General features: G+C 38.4%; 1 protein-coding gene and 1 long non-coding RNA gene across 3 annotated transcripts in view; one reads left to right on the forward strand and one right to left on the reverse strand.

Moving 5' to 3' along the window:
- LOC134797742 (SET domain-containing protein SmydA-8) overlaps positions 1-23,454 on the forward strand; it is a 45,213-nt gene that overhangs the window by 5,478 nt on the left and 16,281 nt on the right. For both annotated transcript variants that reach the window (XM_063770100.1, XM_063770098.1), the window contains one exon: positions 2,564-2,748. In XM_063770100.1, coding sequence (XP_063626170.1) covers positions 2,564-2,748 — 185 coding nt within the window. The remainder of the gene's footprint in view (positions 1-2,563; positions 2,749-23,454) is intronic.
- LOC134797801 (uncharacterized) lies at positions 16,128-18,325 on the reverse strand. Its single transcript, XR_010145108.1, has 3 exons — positions 18,151-18,325; positions 17,705-17,802; positions 16,128-16,416 (listed from the first exon to the last, which is right to left on the reverse strand). It is a non-coding gene; the product is annotated as an uncharacterized LOC134797801 (long non-coding RNA).

Genomic DNA, 23,454 nt, shown 5'->3' on the forward strand with positions numbered 1-23,454 from the left:
GGCCCCTTAAGAACGCTAATGACATGAGAATACGACACAGAAATATGCGCTTTTGTTTGTACCTAATAATGTATGTACCTAGGTACTTAACCTAAAAGAAGCTTTGTTAATTAAATAACTTTATAAAGTTTCTGTAAGCTTAGCAACCCGATAAGTTTGTTTAATTACAAAACAACTTTAAAACGATTTACAGCGGCATTTTTTATCAGACGGTGCCTTTGTTTGACTTTTTGACCTTTGACATGACCGAAAAACAACAGGGGTTCGGACTAACGGAGAAATTCAAATCATAGTTAATACAGACGACAAAACGGTTATTTAGTACAGTCAAAGAGAATTTGAAATAGAGGAATATTCTCAAAGTGGCCAAAGGTATGGTGCCATTACTCGTATTGCTCGAAAAGATGGCACCATACCCTCCCCATAGGTACCCTATGGCCTCGATGACGATACTTTTTGATATTTATCAAATTCAACGCATATCAGTGAGGATCAAAGTCAAATGGTAAGTATTCTAAAAGTTTTTATCATTTGTGTCGAAAGATGGCAGTAAATGGAGATAATTTACTTTGACAATATTAGCAAAGACATATGTAACTTATTAGTCTAGGCTAAATTCTCTTTGGTACAGTACAGAATAAGTAATGTACAGGTTAGAAAGGTCGGGAAAAGTCAGGTCAGGTTGAGTTCAGTTTTAAGAGATCACAGTAACCTTTTTACCCGATGCCCATATTTTGTACGCACGACTGGACTTTTTGTGATGCTGTCTTTTGCACAATAAAATAAGGAATAAATATTTATTGACTATTTTTCCCAGATTGATCTAGAATTTCAGAGCGACATTCAAACCGCTGTTACCTCAATATTAATATTGCCATTATTTGCGCTCGGTCCTGACATAATATAAACTGATACCAAAGACATATGTAACTTCGTATAAGACGTATAAAGTCTAAGGAAAAAACGTGCCTCGGAATTCAAGTAAAAGTCATTCTCGAATAGATGTCGCACACACCTTTAGCCTATCCTCAGCTAGATGGCGTGACGACACCGTTTCATATTTAACAATTTTAACACATAGATATCAGTGAATGAACATGGATCAAAATGATATAAAAATAATAAAATCATTTATCCATATATATACATTTTTTGATAACTTTATGCGTTTTCATTTTGAGTTTTAGTCGTGTGTCGATAGATGGCAGTAAATTTACAGTGACTACAAAATTTACAATGACAGGACCCCTCTATACTATCTATTCTTTTTGCTGATACTTACGTGCTAAGCAAAGATCTAAGATCCAATGGGTAGAGTCTGGAGTCTGTACGGAAAGAAGAGTCGTGAAATGTATGGGATCCAATACATTCTACGACTCTTCTCTTTCCGCACAGACTCAGGCGTGGCTCACTCCGCGATTTCGTCGCTTTGCTACAGGTAGCTAAAATTACATCCGTTCGGCCCCATTTTTGGTGTTTGCCATAAGCCGCGCGTGGCGCTGTCGCCACCTAGCGGCCATATCTGTGCTGATCGTAAAAAACGCGTGTTGTTTTGTCTTCTGTACCGAGTACTATTATTTATTTTGTGACAGACTCTAGTATCCATTTTGCGTTCATATGTTATGCTATAGAGGTTTCATAACCTAGAAATCTTTTTAAAATTACTGGAATGAACCGACTCGATAACGATCGGTCCGTGACTTCGAGCAACACGGAAGGGAGGCGGCATTCGCACTATTTCCCCTCTGCCGAGGTACAAGATTAGCGCGTCAATCTAATCTAGCGCGGGTAATAAAACTAGTTGCACTTGGATTTTTCACTAGACCGAGTCCAGACGCGCGCGTGAACACTGCTGCACAAAAATGCCTGTTTGCTCGGTTTTTTGTTATAAAAAGAGGTCGGAGACATCAAATTTACAAAAAAAATGTTACATTTCACATGTAATATTTTTTTTACATATCATACGTTTAATTACATTCAAACACAATTATTATATTTTAGTCTCATGTAATTGTTGGATTTATCGATTTTGCTCGCTCAGTACAAATTGCGGATCGGTCGAGCGACAAATCCGACTTCTCATCTCTCAGAATACAATAACATACTTCAACGAAAATGTGTTAGTGTGCGTGTTGTGACACTTGTCACTCGTCCGTACACAAAAAGAGATCGAGGTTTGCAAGATTTGTCTTTGACGTGTGTCATTTTCTATGTATTTGTGTCGTCATTACAGATTGGATTTTGTATGTAAGTGTGTGAGAAGTGCGACTGTGTGCACCTTTCCCCCCGCGAAAAATGGCAGAAAGATTTGTACGGTGAGATATCGCTTGGGCCCCTCCCTTCCGATGTGTCGGAAGCCGGTGTTGCTCGAAGGTCCGTGACGATTTTTAAGCCCTCAAGAAAAGGGTGCACTATTGGTGTTGTAGGTGTACATTGCAATATGTCTATGCTCATTTGCCTCCTATATCTAAAAATAATCTTCTATTCGAACCCAGAATTTGATTTCTGATCTACTCAAAGTATGTTATTTTTTTACACTCATTCAACTTATTTGATCTTCCAGGCTCGCACCTCAGAAGAGCTTGGGCGCTACCTCATCGCGGCCCGCGACCTGGCCCCTGGGGACCTAGTCCTCACCGAACGACCCCTGGTCTTTGGCCCCAAGGCCACCGTTGTCCCTGAGGCCACCATGCCGTGTGTGGGGTGCTACAAGCCCGTACCTACTGATGTTGGAGAGAGATGCGCTAAGTAAGTCTCTTTTTTCTCTTTCTGTTTTTTTTAGCGCATTGTAATATGCCTACTTGCATAGATTTCATAGATACCTAAGTCCGTCCATAGTGAAGCCATTTCAAGTGCGATGTCACGTCGTCGCACTCGTGTCATCGTATTCGAACGGCCCTCGCAGTACTCAAAGTCAAATCTGTTTGTGTACACCTCCCGTTTAAAAATTAAAAACTACAGGAAAGATGGTTGTTTGTGCAGTGAATGGGTGTCACAACACATCATATTATAATAAAAACAAACCGCCTGATATTACATTTCACGCGTAAGTATCGAGTTTAATGTGATATTTTTACATAATCCTAAATACAAAAATCCAAATTTTCGTCAGCCGCCATTTCTTATAAATGTTGCCAGTGTAGTGATTTTTTTTTACTTGAAGTTCATTGTATAATTATAGAAAATTATAATTAAGTTATTTAGGTATTTTTTTTTCTTATTTTTATATTGTAGGTAAGTATAATGTTCGTTTCAGTTTTCCGACTGATCCGCTTCTGTCTGCGAGATGGACGGAAAAAAATTGACTAAATCGGAATGACGCAATATGGAAACATTCCCAACTAGCAAAATAGTCGTATAAGAATTGATTTACTCAGCCTGTAATCGTATAACAGCCGAGTTACGGTTGTTGAAGCACCAATATATCGTATAATAGCGGTTAACTCGACTATTTAGCAATTTTCGCTAATTAGTGCTATAATCATGTCGTATAAACGTTTATAGCACTATCTTTTAGCACTTTTATTCCACCTTTTAATAAATGCTGAGTTAGCGCTACTAAATCACTTTTATTCAGCATAATTGTTCTATTAAAATCATATAACAGCTATAGATTAGCTAATTGTCTGAATAAGGCGCTTTAATACAACTGTTACTTAACTCTCTTCTCTGTTGCTATAAAAGCCTATTAAAAGCAATCGAATAACCATTTGGCAACAATGCTGCTGTAACAGCGCGCTTATATCATAATTCGGGTAATGGGGTTCAAACCGCTGTTATAGGAGCTGAAGTGTATTTACAGGTTTTATTCAAAATGTATTCAGCTTAGAGTACTTTTAAAGAGTTTTGAACTACATTAACAGCACAAGTCAGCCATGTTGACGTTTCAATATAGTCCGGTGGCCAACTGCATGAAACCCTGCCTGACAAAAAAATAGAATAATCCTACTCTGTAGGGGTAGCTGACTTTTAGTAGCATCAACTGTTCTTGGTCGGCCGCGGCTTAATTTGGAAAATTTTGCGCTAATGGCAAAATAGTGGCACAAAAATTCATAAAAAAAAACCCCATCGTATAATAGAATGAAACTTGCATGGTAGGATAGCTGCCTTTGAGGACAGCAAAACAAAACTGGTCAGCTACATCCTGTGTTGGCAGGTTCTTGTGTCCGACCGAATTTGTGGTACCACGTGACAGCTACAATTTACCTCATCGAAAAATAGAATCAAAACAACTGATTGTAATACCTACATTAAATTTGTTGACATATGTCTTGGTCGGCCTCACCTTAGCCTGACAGCGTTTTCAGTCCGTCCGCATTAAAAAAAAAGTCAATGGCAGCTATCCTACCATACAAGTGACATTCTATTTTTCGATGAGGTAAATTGTAGCTCACTTGGTACCACAAATTCGGTCGGACACAGGAACCTGCCAACACAGGATGTAGCTGACCACTTTTGTTTTTTTGATGAATATTTGTACCACTTTTTTGCCATTTGCGCAAAATTTGCCAAGTTAAGTAGTTAAGCCACGGCCGACCAAGAGCAGTTGAAGCTGCTAAAAGTCAGCTACCCCTACAGAGTAGGATTTTTCAATTTTTTTATCAGGTAGGGTTTCATGCAGTCGGCCATCGGACTATAAATCCATATACATGGCGACATCATGTGCTATAAGTGTAGCAGTAAACGCAGTTACTCGACTTATAGTCGAATTAATGAGATATAACAGAAACTAGATCGTGTAAGCAAATTTTTACTTATTTTTATTAATATTTTTTTATTGAAATTTAAGAAAATAGGCGGCCCATGAATATATATGAACCAGTGCCTTTGGTTTTATCAATAAAGTATTTTTCGCGCTGGGTTTTACTGTATTACGTGTACTTACAGACAGTAAAAACTTATGTACACAATCACGGTAAAAATAAATGTCGTGGATGACAGCAGTAAAAAATACTTAAGTACTTACCTTTTTGTTTTATTAGACACGCGAAGACGATTAGGCCTCAAACTTAATCAAATAATTGAAATATAATCGCTTACCTGAGATCGTTTTTAGCCCATATTAGTTGAATAAAAGCATTTACTGCACTCTTACACATTTAAAATGCCGAGTAAAAGCAATCCGGCTACCTTTACGAATCATTTTTGCTGGGAAAAAGCAGTGCGGCTGCTTTTATAGAACACTTTTACTGAGTAATAGTAAATTGCTAATGTTTATAGAACAAATAGTCGAGTAAAAGCACTATCGTTGCTATTAAAACACTAGAAGTGCTTTTATCCACTTTTACTCAACTCTTACAGCATCGATTTGCTTCTTATACAGCGCTTACTCGATTTTTATAACACTTTTAGTCTGTATAAGTGCGCCTTTTCGCGTTGAGTAAACGCTTACAGGACTTTTACTCGACTGTTTTTACACCGTTTATAGCACCAAAAAGCGAAAATAAAAACGTGCTCTCAACTTTTATAGCACATAGATTTGCTAGTTGGGTTGGAAACCGACTAAATACAGTCAAATATGCTCTCTCTATTTTAAATTTATTTTTATTTTTTTATGCACATTTGTTAAATAAAAAAATAGTAAAAAAAATCAGCTAGGTATTTATAGCTGGTCAAGCAAATCTTGTCAGTAAAAAAAGGCGCGAAATTCAAATTTTCTATGGGACGATATCCCTTCGCGCCTACATTTTTCAAATTTGCCGCCATTTTCTACTGACAAGATCTGCTTGACCAGCTATATTTAAACCTTATTTCACAAAACAGAAATGCAATAAATCCCTAAAATAAACAAAAAGCTACAAAATCGAATCTACACACTTCCAAATTATTAATAACCAAGTGTAAGCATGTTGTTAAAATCCCCCGACTTTGAGGGAAATAAATGAATAATAGCAACACAGTTTTTGTATATATGTGTGTGTTGCTGAGCGTAAAACACGAGTGTTCCACGCACACATCGATCGTGTTTCGGCTTCACTTTTGACAGATTAGCCGTATGGGGAGTATCTGTCTATGCGTAATACATGGTCTAATAAAACATGGTCTTCCATTCCCAGAGTGACACGCGCCTACGTCACAATAACATTGCCACTTTATTTCAACATAACATGTTACATGGGTACATTATACCTATGGTTAATAAGTTAAAATATTTCTTTATAATTTTATAATTTTCATTTATATGTATTTTAGCTTAAATTTTACAATAACACGTCATTTTTAATTACTCGTTAGCAATATCTTCCGATTCACGAAAGAAATTTCAGACTTTCGGGTAATTCTGTTTATACTACTGGCAACACAGGATAGCGCTGTGCACATTTGACAATTCGGATCTAGATAACTTCATGCCCTGACCGTCATCCTTGTCGAACGCGTGTTAATTGTTATTTCCTTCTCGCTCAGTGTCAGCAGTCGCAGTGTTTTCCAAACTTTTCACGTCGTAAGCTTGGTAATTAATGTGTAACTGTCTTCGAGCAACACCGGCTTCCGACACATCGGAAGGGAGGGGCCCAAGCGATATCTCACCGTACAAATCTTTCTGCCATTTTTCGCGGGGGGAAAGGTGCACACAGTCGCACTTCTCACACACTTACATACAAAATCCAATCTGTAATGACAACACAAATACATAGAAAATGACACACGTCAAAGACAAATCTTGCAAACCTTGATCTCTTTTTGTGTACGGACGAGTGACAAGTGTCACAACACGCACACTAACACATTTTCGTTGAAGTATTCTGAGAGATGAGAAGTCGGATTTGTCGCTCGACCGATCCGCAATTTGTACTGAGCGAGCAAAATCGATAAATCCAACAATTACATGAGACTAAAACATAATAATTGTGTATGAATGTAATTAAACGTATGATATGTAAAAAAATGTGAAATGTAACACTTTCTTTTTGTAAATTTGATGTCCCCGACCTCTTTTTATAACAAAAAACCGAGCAAACAGGCATTTTTGTGCAGCAGTGTTCACGCGCGCGTCTGGACTCGGTCTAGTGAAAAATCCAAGTGCAACTAGTTTTATTACCCGCGCTAGATTAGATTGACGCGCTAATCTTGTACCTCGGCAGAGGGGAAATAGTGCGAATGCCGCCTCCCTTCCGTGTTGCTCGAAGGTAACTGTGAATTAGTTTTTTAAACGTTTGTCTTGTATAGATAAATAAAGTTTAATTTAATACATTAGATTTGTTTTATTTTACTATGTTTCTACATGAATAACTTAAAATTAATGCCGTTAAAATAATTTTCACCGTTGGTTAAAATTCTCCCACATTTCAAAGTCTGAGAACCTGTAAACAGCATGATGACGTAGGCGCGTGTCAGTTAGGTCATACGCGAATCTCGGAATGGAGTACCAGGCGGAGTATATTATTATACCATGTGCGTAATATGTTTATGCCTACTTGAATAATAAACTATCTTTAGCTAAATAGTACCTGGGAGCTAAAATATAGTTTGCTTTGCTGTTGGCGCTTCAAATCTGGGTCTTATAGCCCTATTGTGGGCATTTCTTTTACCAATATTTATTCTAATTAAAATAAAACCCGTTCGACTTCTCACCAATTGTTGACTCGAAATTGTTCGCGCAGATCCGCCTCCACCAAGTTTCACACTAGTACTAAAAAGTTTTTGACCCAATAATAAAATGGGCAGTTTCTTAAGTACATAATAGGTATTTCCTGTACCAAATGACCCAGTTTCATTTATTCCCTGAAGATAGCCAATATAGCGGCGTAGCGTAACTTAGTTTACGATGTTTGTACAAAATAAGGAAAACTGATTATTACTCGTACTTTAGGGATTGGTAGTAATACGTAGGCTGTCAGGTCAGATACGTAGGTAGGTAGTGGTAGTAATAAACATTTTTTAAATGCGCGCCGCCTACGCTCACAAACAAGGTGTCCGAAAGTTCTTCCTACAATTTGGACCTCTTGAAAAGTTTTAACTAAAATCTTAATACAAATAAGGTAAACGTACGTGGTGCTCGACGCGGTCCCAGTACTTGTCATCTTGAAACTTAAGTCATTGTCAATAGAACTGACTGAGGTGTCATCTATTGGGCATTAGCATGTCTAGCATTAGTACGTTTACCTTTACCTATACACAACGCTCAAACATATATCATAAGTATTGACTGCTGATTTCTTTAACATGATCAGCCAAAGCCCTGAGTTTTTGACTGCTGGTTTCTTTAACATGATCAGGGGCCCGTTTCTCAAAAGCTTGTAACCTTCCTCTTCCCTTCCTTCCCTTTCTAACAAAAGCTGTCAAAAAGTGACATCCGCTTATATTACAAGCTTTTGAGAAACAGGCCCCAGCCCTGGCCCAGAGTTTTGCGAATTCATTAAAAACGGTGGGTCCGGATTACAAACTTTATTTGTAATCTATCTGCGGCACAATCGGCTGTTCTTGAGCTACGCGAATGTCGTCGCTTTTGTGTGGCAGCTACCTTAATAAAATCCGTAAAATCAACGTTCTTTTTGCATTTTATTTTGACATGTAAAGTATAATGTACATTTTCAATGAGAAATAAATGAATCTAATCTAATCTTATCTAAAACTCGAGAATATACTGCCAATTAGTTAGAATTTGTGACATTAGGCACTGTAACGTATATCAGGCAAAAATTCGTATACTAAACCTGCTTAAGTCTTGGAACTACGAGGAATCAGAAGAAATTCTGAATCCTTCCCAAGTGACTCCTAACTCCACGTACTCATAGGATTACTTCTTCATTCCTCTTCACTCTCAGTTTTTCATAACGCTCGATCACACTTAAATCTAACAAACTTTTACATTCATTACATCCTTAGATTTCATTCACACACTTTCCACTCCCTTCTCACAACAAGCTTACAAACACATAAGTTCACACTCCTCTTTCTTTCCTAATTCCTATTCTTATGTTTAATATAATTATAGTTTTTTATCACTGGTAACTCGTGATGATCATGACCCCCGCGATTCAGGCCATGCCTAGTGCGGGGTTCACTGTAACGTGCCTGTTAAACTTTTATTTTGAATAAAAATATTGTTATTGTTATTTGTTAGCCAAGTCATGAAATACACACCCAATATCGTTTTCTCAGCAATCAGGAGTATTAGAAAAATGGTGTTAAAAAAATTACTTAACACAGCATCACGTCAAAGAGCTCATTAGTTTAAAAGTTGTGCAAACATATCAATAACTAGATATACCTTATAAAACAAAGTCCCCCACCGTTTCTATATGTTTATATGTTCGCGATAAACTCAAAAACTACTGAACGGTGTGATAGACAAATGCGCATATCTACACGTATTAGATATTCAGCGATTTACATATTAATAAACAGATAAATCACCTCTCCACCAGATAAGGGATTTCCTCTCAAAATCACGTACCTATAGATTAACAGTATATACATATTACATATATAGTTAATACTCGTAATACTCGTAAGCAAGGGGGAAGTAGCGCATCATAAATCATACATAGTAAAGTATCACTGAAGGCCCGATTCGAACTTTAAGATACATCAGTTAATAGATCTAGAGAGTGATAACTGAACCAGGCTTGATTATCTGAGAAGGGAGGAGCAGCGTAGCGGCGTAGGGTTAGGCGTAGTGAAATAACGATAGGTATAGTTATGGCCAAAAAAAACTTTATTTTCAAATGTCTATCCTTTTATACATGTAGGTTGTAGCGTTGAAAATTTCCAGAAAATATCCCGTTTCTTTCCAAACGGCTCGTTTTTTTCGGATATTTACGGAAAAATACCATGAGATTTACCGCTTCAATTTTTCCGAAAAAAAAAAAAACAATTTAAACAGGTTTCAATCGGTTATTTTTCTTAATACTGGTGACATTAGACATCGAATCGGTGTCAGTGTCAGTTCAGTTCAGTTGTCACAGTTGTGTCATTACGCTTATCAGTCAGTTGGTTTTTTTCTTTAAAAATCCGAAAAAAACGAAAATTTCATAAATTGCCGAAAAAATCATTTGATTTTTTCCGACATTTTCGACGCTAGTAGGTTGACGCTGACACAAGCAGCGTTTATGTCGCAGTAAACTATAGCGTCGCTGCGAAACACTAAAAGTGGACATTTACCACATTACACTAGAAACGATTATGGATTAGATATGTCAGTGTCAAATGTGACGTTTCTTCAAACAAAAACGTCACATCTAATCCATATCGTTTCTAGCTCTATTAATTGACGTATCTTAAAGTTCGAATCGGGCAGTGAGTTTGTGTTAAATTTCATCTCGGCGCTGTGCCTATTACCGTAAATGGGGTGAGTAGGGTCAAAACTGAAATTCAAACCTCGATAACATTTTATTTTTACATATGAAAACTGAATGGTGTATATAATAAGTGTTCCGGACGTTTGTATTTTAGTTTTTATTTTATTTTGGGTAGTTCCATTTCATAACTTTGACGATAAAGAGGAAAACCCACCTCACCCCGTAGTGCCTCGTATTTGGGGAGAGAGGGGTTTTCATACAAAGGTGATTTTGGAAGATTATTGGATCGATTTTTTTTTTATTATGCGTATTACTAGATTCTACAACCTATCTCCGGCAGTATAGCTCCATTTTAAATTGGAATACATTATTTTTGTAGCAGTAGCCTTAAAATCCCTTCTCACCCCCCTCTCAAAACTTCTCTCCCCATTCATAACCCACCTCTCCCCGGGAAACCTACTCACCCCGTTTTACGGTACGAGTACAACGGATTTTCATGCGGTTTTCATCTTATCAATAGAGTGATTATTGATAGAGGTCTAGGTTGAATTTTAAACTATCGTGAGACATACGGTAACATTCAAGGATGACTCACACTAGACCGGGCCGGGCCCGAGCCGAGGCTGTCATGTCATTTTCTGTGACCGTTGACCGCTGATCGGTGATCACGTGGTGTTTTCCATAGAAAACGAAGCGTCGGACGCCTCGGCCCGGCCCCGGCCCGGTTTAGCGTGAGTCATCCTTTAGTCGTGACCGCTACTCACTCATGCGCTGTTAGTGCTTGAAAATTTAATGGAGATGGAGACCTATACGGCTACCACCAGTCTTGACATTGACATATTAGCTCGCGTCTACGTAACTTACTTTCTATACATCTCGCTTGCGAGTACGAGCGAGATTTGATTTCGCGTTTGAGGCTTAGCCGGTGTGAGGTGACGCTGACACCTCCACTGACTCGATGCCGCTTAGGTTGAATCAGCAGAGTCATGCGAGCTTACAGGACTATTTGCCTCAACTTCGCCTCCCCTCTATAGTCTCCTCTTCCTAGTCCTTGCTGCAGGATCTGCTGGCTGGAGTTGCCCCTAGTATCAGTATCAGTATCTCGCTTGCGAGTACGAGCGAGATGCATACAAAGTAAGTTACTTCTACGTGAGTGAATATGAATTGACGTATTCACTCACGTCTAGGTAACTTCAAAACTGGTGGTATAGTACTGGCACTAGGCTCTATGAAACATGTCGCGCGAATGACTAAAATCACGTGAGTGAAACCGTAAAAAACCGGACAAGTGCGAGTCGGACTCGTCCACCGAGGCTTCCGTACTGTTTAGTACACGGAGAAAATTTTAAGTAGCCCGCATACGGAAAATACATGGAAAAATGATACAGCATGACGTTTATAGCCGGCACAATGTTACGTACGTAGTTAAGCGTAAGTAGCCGCGCTACTGATAAAAGTAATTGGTACGGCTACGTAATTTACCACTGGCACGTTTTCCTACGTACAATAAGTAGGTAGGGTGTTTGCTACTTACAATAAGTAGCTGTCGATACGCCCAAAATTATCCATGAAAGCACGGTGTATATTACGTATGTGTAGGTTTGGTTAGGGTCAGGTCCAGTAAATAATTGTATTGCCTACGTATTTACGTATGCCGGACAGGTACTGTAGTTGCTTAGGTAAAGTATATAATGGTGCGGCCTACGTATGTACGTATGGCGACAGGTAATCTACTTAATCAGGTAAAGTTTATAATGGTGTGGTCTACGTATGTACGTATGCCGGACAGGTACTGTAGTTGCTTAGGTAAAGTATATAATGGTGCGGCCTACGTATGTACGTATGCCGGACAGGTAACGTACTTGATCAGGTAAAGTTTATAATGGTGTGGTCTGCGTATGTACGTATGCCGGACAGGTACTGTAGTTGCTCAGGTAAAGTACATAATGGTGCGGCCTACGTATATACGTATGCCGGACAGGTACTGTACTTGCTCAGGTAAAGTACATAATGGTGTGGTCTACGTATGTACGTATGCCGGACAGGTACTGTACTTGCTCAGGTAAAGTACATAATGGTGCGGCCTACGTATGTACGTATGCCGGACAGGTAATGTGCTTGCTCAGGTATAGTATATAACGGTGCGGCCTATGTATGTACGTATGCCGAACAGGTAACGTACTTGTTCAGGTAAAGTATATAATGGTGCAGCCTACGTATTTACGTATGCCGGACAGGTACCGTACTTGATCAGGTAAAGTATATAATGGTGCGGCCTACGTATATACGTATGCCGGACAGGTACTGTAGTTGCTCAGGTAAAGTACATAATGGTGCGGCCTACGTATGTGCGTATGCCGGACAGGTAACGTACTTGTTCAGGTAAAGTATATAATGGTGCAGCCTACGTATTTACGTATGCCGGACAGGTACCGTACTTGATCAGGTAAAGTATATAATGGTGCGGCCAACGTATTTACGTATGGCGGGCAGGTACCGTACTTGACCAGGTAAAGTACATAATGGTGCGGCCTACGTATGTACGTATGCCGGACAGGTAACGTACTTGTTCAGGTAAAATATATAATGGTGCAGCCTACGTATTTACGTATGGCGGACAGGTACCGTACTTGATCAGGTAAAGTATATAATGGTGCGGCCTACGTATATACGTATGCCGGACAGGTACTGTAGTTGCTCAGGTAAGGTACATAATGGTGCGGCCTACGTATGTACGTATGCCGGACAGGTAATGTACTTGCTCAGGTGAAGTATATAATGGTGCGGCCTACGTATGTACGTATGCCGGACAGGTAATGTACTTGCTCAGGTGAAGTATATAATGGTGCGGCCTACGTATGTACGTATGCCGGACAGGTACTGTAATTGCTCAGGTAAAGTATATAACGGTGCGGCCTATGTATGTACGTATGCCGGACAGGTAACGTACTTGTTCAGGTAACGTATATAATGGTGCAGCTTACGTATTTACGTATGCCAGTCAGGTACCGTACTTGATCAGGTAAAGTATATAATGGTGCGGCCTACGTATGTACGTATGCCGGACAGGTACTGTACTTGCTCAGGTAAAGTATATAACGGTGCGGCCTATGTATGTACGTATGCCGGACAGGTATCGTACTTGATCAGGTAAAGTGTATAATGGTGCGGTCTACATATGTACGTATGCCGGACAGGTATCGTACTTGATCAAGTAAAGTATATAATGGTGCGGTCTACGTATGTGCGTATGCCGGACAGGTACCGTACTTGTTCAGGTAAAGTATATAATGGTGCGGCCTACATATGTACGTATGCCGGACAGGTACCGTACTTGATCAGGTAAAGTATATAATGGTGCGGTCTACGTATGTACGTATGCCGGACAGGTACCGTACTTGTTCAGGTAAAGTATATAATGGTGCGGCCTACATATGTACGTATGCCGGACAGGTACCGTACTTGATCAGGTAAAGTATATAATGGTGCGGCCTACGTATGTACGTATGCCGGACAGGTACCGTACTTGATCAGGTAAAGTATATAATGGTGCGGCCTACATATGTACGTATGCCGGACAGGTACCGTACTTGATCAGGTAAAGTATATAATGGTGCGGTCTACGTATGTACGTATGCCGGACAGGTACCGTACTTGTTCAGGTAAAGTATATAATGGTGCGGCCTACATATGTACGTATGCCGGACAGGTACCGTACTTGATCAGGTAAAGTATATAATGGTGCGGCCTACGTATGTACGTATGCCGGACAGGTAACTTACTGGTTCAGATCCAGTGTGTAATAGAACATCCTACGTACGTTGATATGCCGGTGAGGTACCGTACTGATTCTGGTCCAGTATATAATGAAATATCCCACGTACGTAGTACAGTCGCCATCAGATATATCGGGGCGGACGAGGTGGTCAAAAATGTCTGAACACGCACTGTAACACCTTGACAATAAAGGCATGTTCAGATATTTGTGAGCTCGCTGGCCGCTCAGATATATCTGATGACAACTGTACTACATACGTGGGATATTCCATTATATACTGGACAAGAATCAGTACGGTACCTCACCGGCATATCTACGCTACGTACGTAGGATGTTCTATTATACACTGGATCTGAGCCAGTAAGTTACCTGTCAGGCATACGTTTAAGTATACGTAGGCCGCACCATTATATACTTTGCCTGAGCAATTACAGTACCTGTCGATACATACATACATAGGCCGCACCGTTATATTCTTTGCCTGAGCTAGTACAGTACCTGTCACAGTGTATGTACATACGTAAAACACAATTATTAAGAGTTTGTGCGAAAAAACATGAGTCGTGGTAGGTAAAGGAACTAACTTGAAGGTTGATACTATCGTCATGTCAAAACTCATTTTTTTTCGCTCATCAGACTCTAGCCTCCTGAGTCCCTGAGGCCTTTATAAAGGCTTTAATCCAAATCGAATTTTAGATTAAAATAAAATAGGTACCTACAAGGTTCCAAATTCAAAACTGCAAAAATTACAAGCGGGACTCGGGAGGCTAGAACCCAAATCAGTACGACAACTGACCAGCATAAATATTATCTAGTGTAAGTATTAAGTATAATAGGCAATATTACGCAAAACTGCGTGGGGGGCGCCACTAGAACAAACAGTAAACAAACCTCCTCGATGCATCAATGTCATATTTGTTCGTAACAAATAATCTGTGAAAACTGGTCTAAAAACTGTTTACGGCATAGTATATTATAAGCTACTCTTATATGGTTTACAGTTTGTGCTAGTGCTGCACTCTGGCGGCAGAACATTGCAGTAATACTCCCTATACCATTATAATTATACAAAGCTACTATGTAGACCTATTAGGATACACGATAATAGTACAATAAATATTATACGGTACGGTACCTGGCCGACTTATCAACATACGTAGGATGACATTTTATTTACTGATCATGAGCCATTATCGCACCTGTCCAGCCATGACATTCTCCTATCAACATCATTGACAACAAATTTTAGGTTTAATATCAATGCAAGTATGGATTTCACGAACGACATTGCTTAGAGAATTACATGGCAGATTACGTAAACGTAGTTTTGCATGGTTCTTCAATTTAATAAAGTAAAAAACCGCATTAACTTATAATTACTTGGAGCTTTACAAATATTAAGTACCTATTTAAGCAAACCTATTCAAGTACGATACAATTTTTTTAGGTAAAGGAATGCTAATTGAAGTGAGCTATTAGAAAAAAATATGCATTTGAGTGTTTCCAATGTTTATGTCAATAGAAATATTACAAACAAACTAACATAAACTAATCAGTTTGAAACTGTATTATTTTACAACATTTTATGACAGATTATTGTTGACCATTATTTTAATACCTACAAACAAAAGTACTATATTAATACTATGCTTAAGATCAAGGGTTATTCCCACTAGTTACCACCACGTTGTTACCAGTGGTAACTACTGGGATTTTTTTCCCCACCTTTTACCACCAAACTAAGATAGTGGTAACTACTGGGTATTTTTTTAATCTCGAATGTAAACGCTGCATACGTTGTCGTCAACGAAACTGTTTACCGTTTCGAAAAACTTGTAACTGCCATAGACTGTGTCTTTAAAATATACCAATCAACCGGAGCTTGCTATCCCGAAGAATGTAATGATCTGTGGGTTTTTATCCAATTGGGATTCTACAACATAAGAACACCATTTGATAGACGCTCACAGGTAGTGATCACTCTGTTGACTGATCTGGGACTCTAGTGACTAAAACAATAATGACATTCACTTGTTACTTCTGTAATTGTAAATTGTGTTACTATTATTTCTGATTTAAGACATGTTTTAAAGGTGTACATATGTTCCTAAAAGAATAATAGACAAATACAAAAAAATACTGAGTGTACGAATAGTAACAAAAAATAGTAAAATAACAAATGGCTGCATAGTCCACTTCTATTTCATGTATTGTTCTCTCTTCTCGATTATGTAGCTAATGACATGTGTTTCTGATGACACTTGCTTGAAAAATCCGTCGCATATTTCCGCGCGAGAAAACTTCAGAGCCCGCGTTTCCGTTTTCGAGCCGGCGATACGTTTATGACATATGCCAGAAGCATAAGACAAACGTTCCTTACAGTCTCTGTGTCGTCATCTGAAACAATTGGCAATGGTTATTTTAAAAAGTAACAAAAGATCATAAAATCGTATAAAGGCCATAGTCGGCTTTCCATAGTAAATCGGCCCTTGCGTTAAACAGACTGTTTTTTTGAAGTGAAAACTTCTGTAGCGGCGCTGGGCACTTTTTGAGGTGGGGAAAAAATGATAAACTCAAGACAGCGTAAGGCGATCACGTGACCGTAAGGCGATCATGTGACCGTAAGGTTTAGATGGCCACTCATTTAGATGGCATTTAAATCAATAAAGAAAAACTCAATGACATAATTCAATAAAGCGACATCTTGATGATATCGCTAATAAAAGTGAACTCTAGTACTGGTGAATAAAACTCAAAATATCATGACCAAATATATTAAGATGCGAGGTCTGCAAGGTAACTTTACAATTTCTATTCGAATTTTAAACAATTAACGCTATAAATTTGAATTTCAAATTTTAAACAAGCTCACCAACAACCTGCGACCAGCAATTTCGTAACTAAAGTTTTTCAATAGAAAGGAGGATGGATCAATTATACGAGTACATAGTGCTGCAGACATTTTGGACTAGTCATTGAGTTTTCACTTCTGTCAGCACTCCCGGAGTGCAACCTGTTGTTTTTTTTTATGGCTACCTCTAGGCTAGGTTATGACCGACTGGTCTACTATTTGCCAGAACATCAAAATTTTCCGGGTGGTACTTCCTGTCAAAAATCAGCAATATGTGTCGTCAGCAGCAAACCGACTTACTATAATTAAACATCGAAATTCCATTTCATAACAAATAAAATGATAAAAATTCATGTCGCGGGGCGAGGTAATGAGAGTCGGGGCGGGGCGGTGCGTGGCCGTTCTGTGTGATAATACTATTACTTATTCTGTGATACCGGATAGTAACTTTGCTTGATTTTGGGGTAAACAAATTGAATCTAAAAACAGTCACAGTCATAAATAATAAATACTTAGCTCATTCTCTTTCAGTACTGCCAGGTATACATAGAAACAAGAGAAGCCACGCACAGAACAAGTTGTGTATAGGAATAAACCTGTCTCTAGTCCCCACCATTTAACTTTCTAGTATGTTTAAAATATTCATAGTACGGATTATTGTAATAAGGATAATTGTACGTTGACAGACAGACGGACGGACCGACAATATAGTTATCCTATAAGGGTTTAGTTGTTTCCTTTTGTTTTGGGGTACCCTAAAAACAAGTTGAACATAAAAAGAAATGTTATATTACACTTTTTATTTTAATAAATATAACAAATTGAACAACTTACGTGGCAGATCTGGTACGGGCTGACTTTGGGCTTGGAGATGTTGCTCAGCGGTTGGTGTTAGAGCCAGTCCTATTTGAGAACAGCTGTGCTTTGCTGACCTGTTCACAAACAGTATAAACAATATATTAGGGAATATAGTAGTAGAGTAGGGGAGGAAAAATGCATCGGCACATATAATACGAGTATAACTGTGCATTATATAAGTACCATTCATTCTAGTACATTCTTAGTTAAGTAAAGAGTAATAAAATCGAGTCATTTTATTTTATATAGTTATTTCTACATAAACACAGTAGTCCATTTAGGTAAATTCAGTGTGTTTAGCTAAGTTATTTTTTTTGTTCATAGAAATATCTAATTCAAATTAAAGTTGTAAAGGCCAGCCACACTTACCCCACACCCACACATAAATATATCCTTATGTATAAGTAGAATATGATAGGTACCTTAGTGTCCCTAATTTCTTGCCCCATATTGAATGTCTTCTGGTAGGCGCCAAACATGTCATAAACGAGCACATCTCCGCTCTCCTGCACACACAGCAGCTGCTCCCCGTCCGACCAGCCCATGTGGACCAGGACTCCGCTGTTCCACTGCAAATATCACAGATGATGGTATGTTTCAAACTACAAAGCCTGGGTCAAATCCTGGTAAAGGCATTTTTCATTTGTGTAATATGCTAATTGATTCAGATGTTTAAGCGTGAAGACAGACAGACTGAGAGTAGGTACCTCTTTAGCATTTCTAATATTATTTAGGGATTAAGAATCAGGGATATAAGAATACAGAGGTTAACAGGACACTTGAAAATGTGCGGTTAACAACATTTTTAACTTACTGTTAACAAGATTTTTAAAAGGGAATTAAGATATTAAAGAAATTACCAAAATCTTTGATAGAACATTCCCTACAGCTACACAGTTGTAAATTGTTATGACAGGTTTGGCAGTGGTTGCAATCCTGCCAAACTGCTTCCGGTCCCGCACCACAGCAATAGGCACTCTGTACAGGGCTCCACTGATGATCATGTTGTCTAGGCCCTCATCCATGGACCAGTTCATGTTGTAAATTTCTAAACGCCTGTAAAATATTACTTAAAGAATTTAAATTGTAACAAAAAATAAAAAAATGGTTTCAGTCATATAAAATACATTTGTAGTTATTTTTTATATGTTTCACTATTCTTCTCTTTCCGAATAGACTCTAAGCTAAATTTCATTTCTAAAATGGCACCTATGGGATGGTGCTAAGGATATGGCAGTACTCCCTTTCTAATAGTATATTCCCTTTCTAATATATATACTTATAGTAAGTGTATGGTGACAAGAAAGATGCCAGCTCAGTTGAGACTTTTTACAATTTAATCATTTCTAACAATGTTTATGCTAATTGTTAATAGCAAGGTATCAACCAAACAAGGTAGATAACCACCTGTCTGCTTATTATATTTTGGGCACCTGCTGCATTAGTATAATTTTATTAATTCAGTGTTTTTAAGTATGAAAAATTATGAAGATATAATCTAGAATGATTCCTATCCATCCGCTTTTACATACAAAACGCTCACGCCCCGCCCGGAAAACGCGCCTGTGTGACGAAGCCTTAAATCAGTCAGTTTTTTAGGGTTCCGTACCCAAAGGGTAAAAAACGGGACTCTGTTACTAAGACTTCGCTGTCCGTCCGTCTGTCACCAGGCTATATCTCATGAACCGCGATAGCTAGACAGTTGAAATTTTCACAAATGATGTATCTCAGTCGCCGCTATAACAACAAATACTAAAAATAAAATAAAATAAATATTTAAGGGATTTTTTTGCTCTATTTTTTTTTGATGGTGCGGAACCCTCCGTGCGCGAGTCCGACTCGCATTTGGCCGGTTTTTAATCATTTGCAAATTTGCAAACCACATTTCACGTCAAAATGGCCGCGACACATTATTCCCCAGACAAGCCTACCATTTAAACTTTTAAATGGATAATAGATTTGACGAACATCTTTAATGAAAATGAATGATTTTAGTATAGAACAAAATTAAATAATTATTCTGCTAACAACTATTATTTTAATTTAATTACCTATCACCAACCCATACCTATATATGTTCAGGCAATTACATATCATCAACTAGGTACACAAACAAATACGAGTAGATACCTGTTGCTAACCGCCTCGTCATGGGATGGAAGCCGGCTCCAAAGGTGGTCAGGGGCAGAGCCCCCGCTCTTGTTGATGCTTCAATTTAATGTTCCGAGGTTCCTGGCACTTAATACACAGACACAGAACCGTCACAGATAGTCTTTTCACAATTAAACAATTTTTAATACACCGCCATAGCAAAAACGTGCCGACGCTCGTTTGTTTTCTCTCGCGACTGGTATCAGTGGTTTGACCGTGGGGTGGGCAGTGTTGCCAACTCGGAATTTGAAAAAACACCAGACATGTCTAGATTCTAGATTATGCCAGAAATATGCTAGATAATTTTGAAATGTGCTAAAAAAATGCTAAAACTTTATATAGGTAATTAAAAAATTTAGTTATCTGCCTCTTTAAGAGTGATAGAGAGGCAGACAACGAAATTTCGATTTTAGTGTGGTCTCGGTAGGCCCTTTGACTCGACCTGGGGGTAGGCTACCGCGAACAATTTCTATCGTTCGATCGTCTATTTGCCTCTCTATCGCTCTTGCGTATTATTCTAGCAAAAGAAAGGCAAATACACCGGGCCTGAGCGCTTTCCAATCCCCAATCCCACGACTCATGGGTGGGATACGATTTATTCTAATCCGCTAGATTTGACGTGAAATGCGTTATGTTGGCAACACTCGCCAAGGACACGCTTTCTAATAACGCATCTTAATTTAAGTACGCCAGCTACGTAAAAATACGTACCTTGACGTACCTACACCAAGACCAACCGCAAAACGCGTTCGACGTATTGCCTGTCTGTCGCACTTGTAAATTCGTACGTAAGTGTGACAGGGAGGCAACACATCGAACGTGGTTCACGGTGCGAAAATAGAAAGATATAGTTCGTACATTTTATATTTCGCGTAACAGATTTTTAATTATCTTTAGATGGTTAAGGTTTGGACAGGACAATTTAGATTCATTGTTTAGTTATTTTAATCATAGAATGACTGAATTGTATAGTCCTGGGAGAATATTAATTTATCGATTGACGAATCCATGATTTTATCGAGAGGCCGCAGTGGGATTAGGCAATATAATTATATGTCACCGTAAAATTGTAAACACTCGTTAGTCGTCAGTTTATAATATCGCTAGTTAAATTATAAACGGACGGTAGGGAGATTACAATCTAACCTAACCTAACCTACGTTAGATTACAAACTAACGGGTTCACAATCCTACGGTGTCATATCCAAGGAAAACGCCACAAATGGGGTTGGCCGGTCAAAGTATTTAGCAGATGGCGCCAGCATAGCTTGCCCTGTAGGGAATGCAATAACCGGCCGAACTTCATAACCGGTTTCGGTTACGGTTATGCCCGAAAAGTAACCGAATATCGGTTAGAATCGGTTACGGTTATTTTCAACAAAAAATGATAAATTTACAATGAAGTCATTAAAAAATTACGAAAATAAAGGTACAGTATTAGGGAATGTGAGTATAAGTCTTCGTTTTTAATAAAACACACAAAATACTGTAAAAGTAAAATATGACCTTGGACGTGATACAATATTCAATACAAATATTTCATAAATAAGGTAAAGGGCCCCAAGTTCGTGTTAGTACGTTGTTTCGTTAGTTTTGTTTGTGGCGCAAATAATAAGGAATTCAAATATTTTTTATTCAAATTATACATATGAAAAAATCTGTATTATTTAATCTCTTCAATAAAATAATAACCAATATTTTAGTGATTAAACTGAGAGTAATACGACGGTCGAAACTGTCAGAAGGCCGCGAACAGCTGTGTTGTATGCGTGCACTTTTTTTAGGCGTAAGGTGCGTGCTCTCACTTGTTAAGCTTATAGGAAGGAAAAGCTAAACCCATTCGAATAAAAGTTTTTGGGAGTGTTTCTGTGGGTTCCTTAGTAATTGATTTGATAAGAAAAAAGACTGAATATATGCCTAGAAATACCTTAAAATTGCAATAAATCGACTCACGAAATAGCGGTCATTTTATTTTTCGTGTGTCTCCTATTTCGTGCCACTAACGAATCAAGGATTTTCTAGATACATTATGAGTGCTTGTTTTTAAATATAACATCAAAGAAAATTAAAAAAATAAATTAGAAAACAATTAATGTATTTCATCAAGTTTCGTTTGAGCGAAATTCGGTATACGTTTTTTTCACTAGCATTCTCATAAAACGAGTTTGAATGTGACCCGAGTTAAAAAATTTAAGGTATATTCCACGTATATTCTCATATTAACTACTAGCACAAATTTATTTATAATTCAATTTATTTGATTTATTTTTGTCTATGTTTATATTTAACGTATAAGATAGTAAATTTTTTTTGTAAATAATTATTATTTGTATCTCCGTTTTAAAACTCTCGGGTCTTTCGAGCCCGGTCATTTACAAAGGCGTGCGTGGGGATATGGATCCAACACGTAGAGGCCGTTTGGAGAAATTTGATGTCATGTAGAACGCCTGCTGGAACCCATTCACGGGTACATCAATAGATACCCGTGAACCGGTTTCAGTTTAATTATTATTATTATATATTTTTAATTTTTTTAATTTATATAGTTCGGCTTTTAATCAAGTATTAAAGTACCCATATGGTTTACAAAGTCTTAATTCAACCATTAACCCCTGGAACGCCGAACCGACAAACGTACTTGTACCCGTCAGATGCCTAGTGCCGGATCCGTCCCATCCCCCTCAAATGCCGGATAGGCTCGCGTACGTGCACCCGTCAACTGCCGCGATAAAAAAAAAGTGCTATTGTGCAAATGATATAAAACTCTATTTGTAAGTGTTTAGATCTCAAAATTTTAAAAATATAATACAATAAATTTGGTGACTGATAAGGCACAAGGCAGTTGAGACACTTTGTACAGATCTGGGACTAGGCAGTTGACGGGTACAAAAATTGAAGACCCTCCGGCAGTTGACAGGACTGGTACGGATATGGCACTAGGCGTCCCAAGGGTTAACCCCTGGAACGCCGAACCGACAAACGTACTTGTACCCGTCAGATGCCTAGTGCCGGATCCGTCCCATCCCCCTCAAATGCCGGATAGGCTCGCGTACGTGCACCCGTCAACTGCCGCGATAAAAAAAAAGTGCTATTGTGCAAATGATATAAAACTCTATTTGTAAGTGTTTAGATCTCAAAATTGTAAAAATATAATACAATAAATTTGGTGACTGATAAGGCACAAGGCAGTTGAGACACTTTGTACAGATCTGGGACTAGGCAGTTGACGGGTACAAAAATTGAAGACCCTCTGGCAGTTGACAGGACTGGTACGGATATGGCACTAGGCGTCCCAAGGGTTAAAGTCGACGAGTACAAAAAACTTTAAGCTAGCTCTCAATTTAACATTATTTTTAAATATTACTTTTAATTTGACCTTACAATTACTCGTAAGTAGGTAAGACCGTTAAATATTTAAAATGATTATCAGCAAATTATCACCAATTACTCTAAGAATACTTTATTCCGAAACAGGGGACACGAATTCACGAACTTAGGAGCTGACGTAAATTTGTATCACGAAATGGGAGCCAAATAAGAGGTCCACGAAAAAATTCGAAACAAAGAACTAATAT

Source organism: Cydia splendana, chromosome 15, assembly GCF_910591565.1.
Source record: "Cydia splendana chromosome 15, ilCydSple1.2, whole genome shotgun sequence".
NCBI classification, from domain to species: Eukaryota; Metazoa; Arthropoda; class Insecta; order Lepidoptera; family Tortricidae; genus Cydia; species Cydia splendana.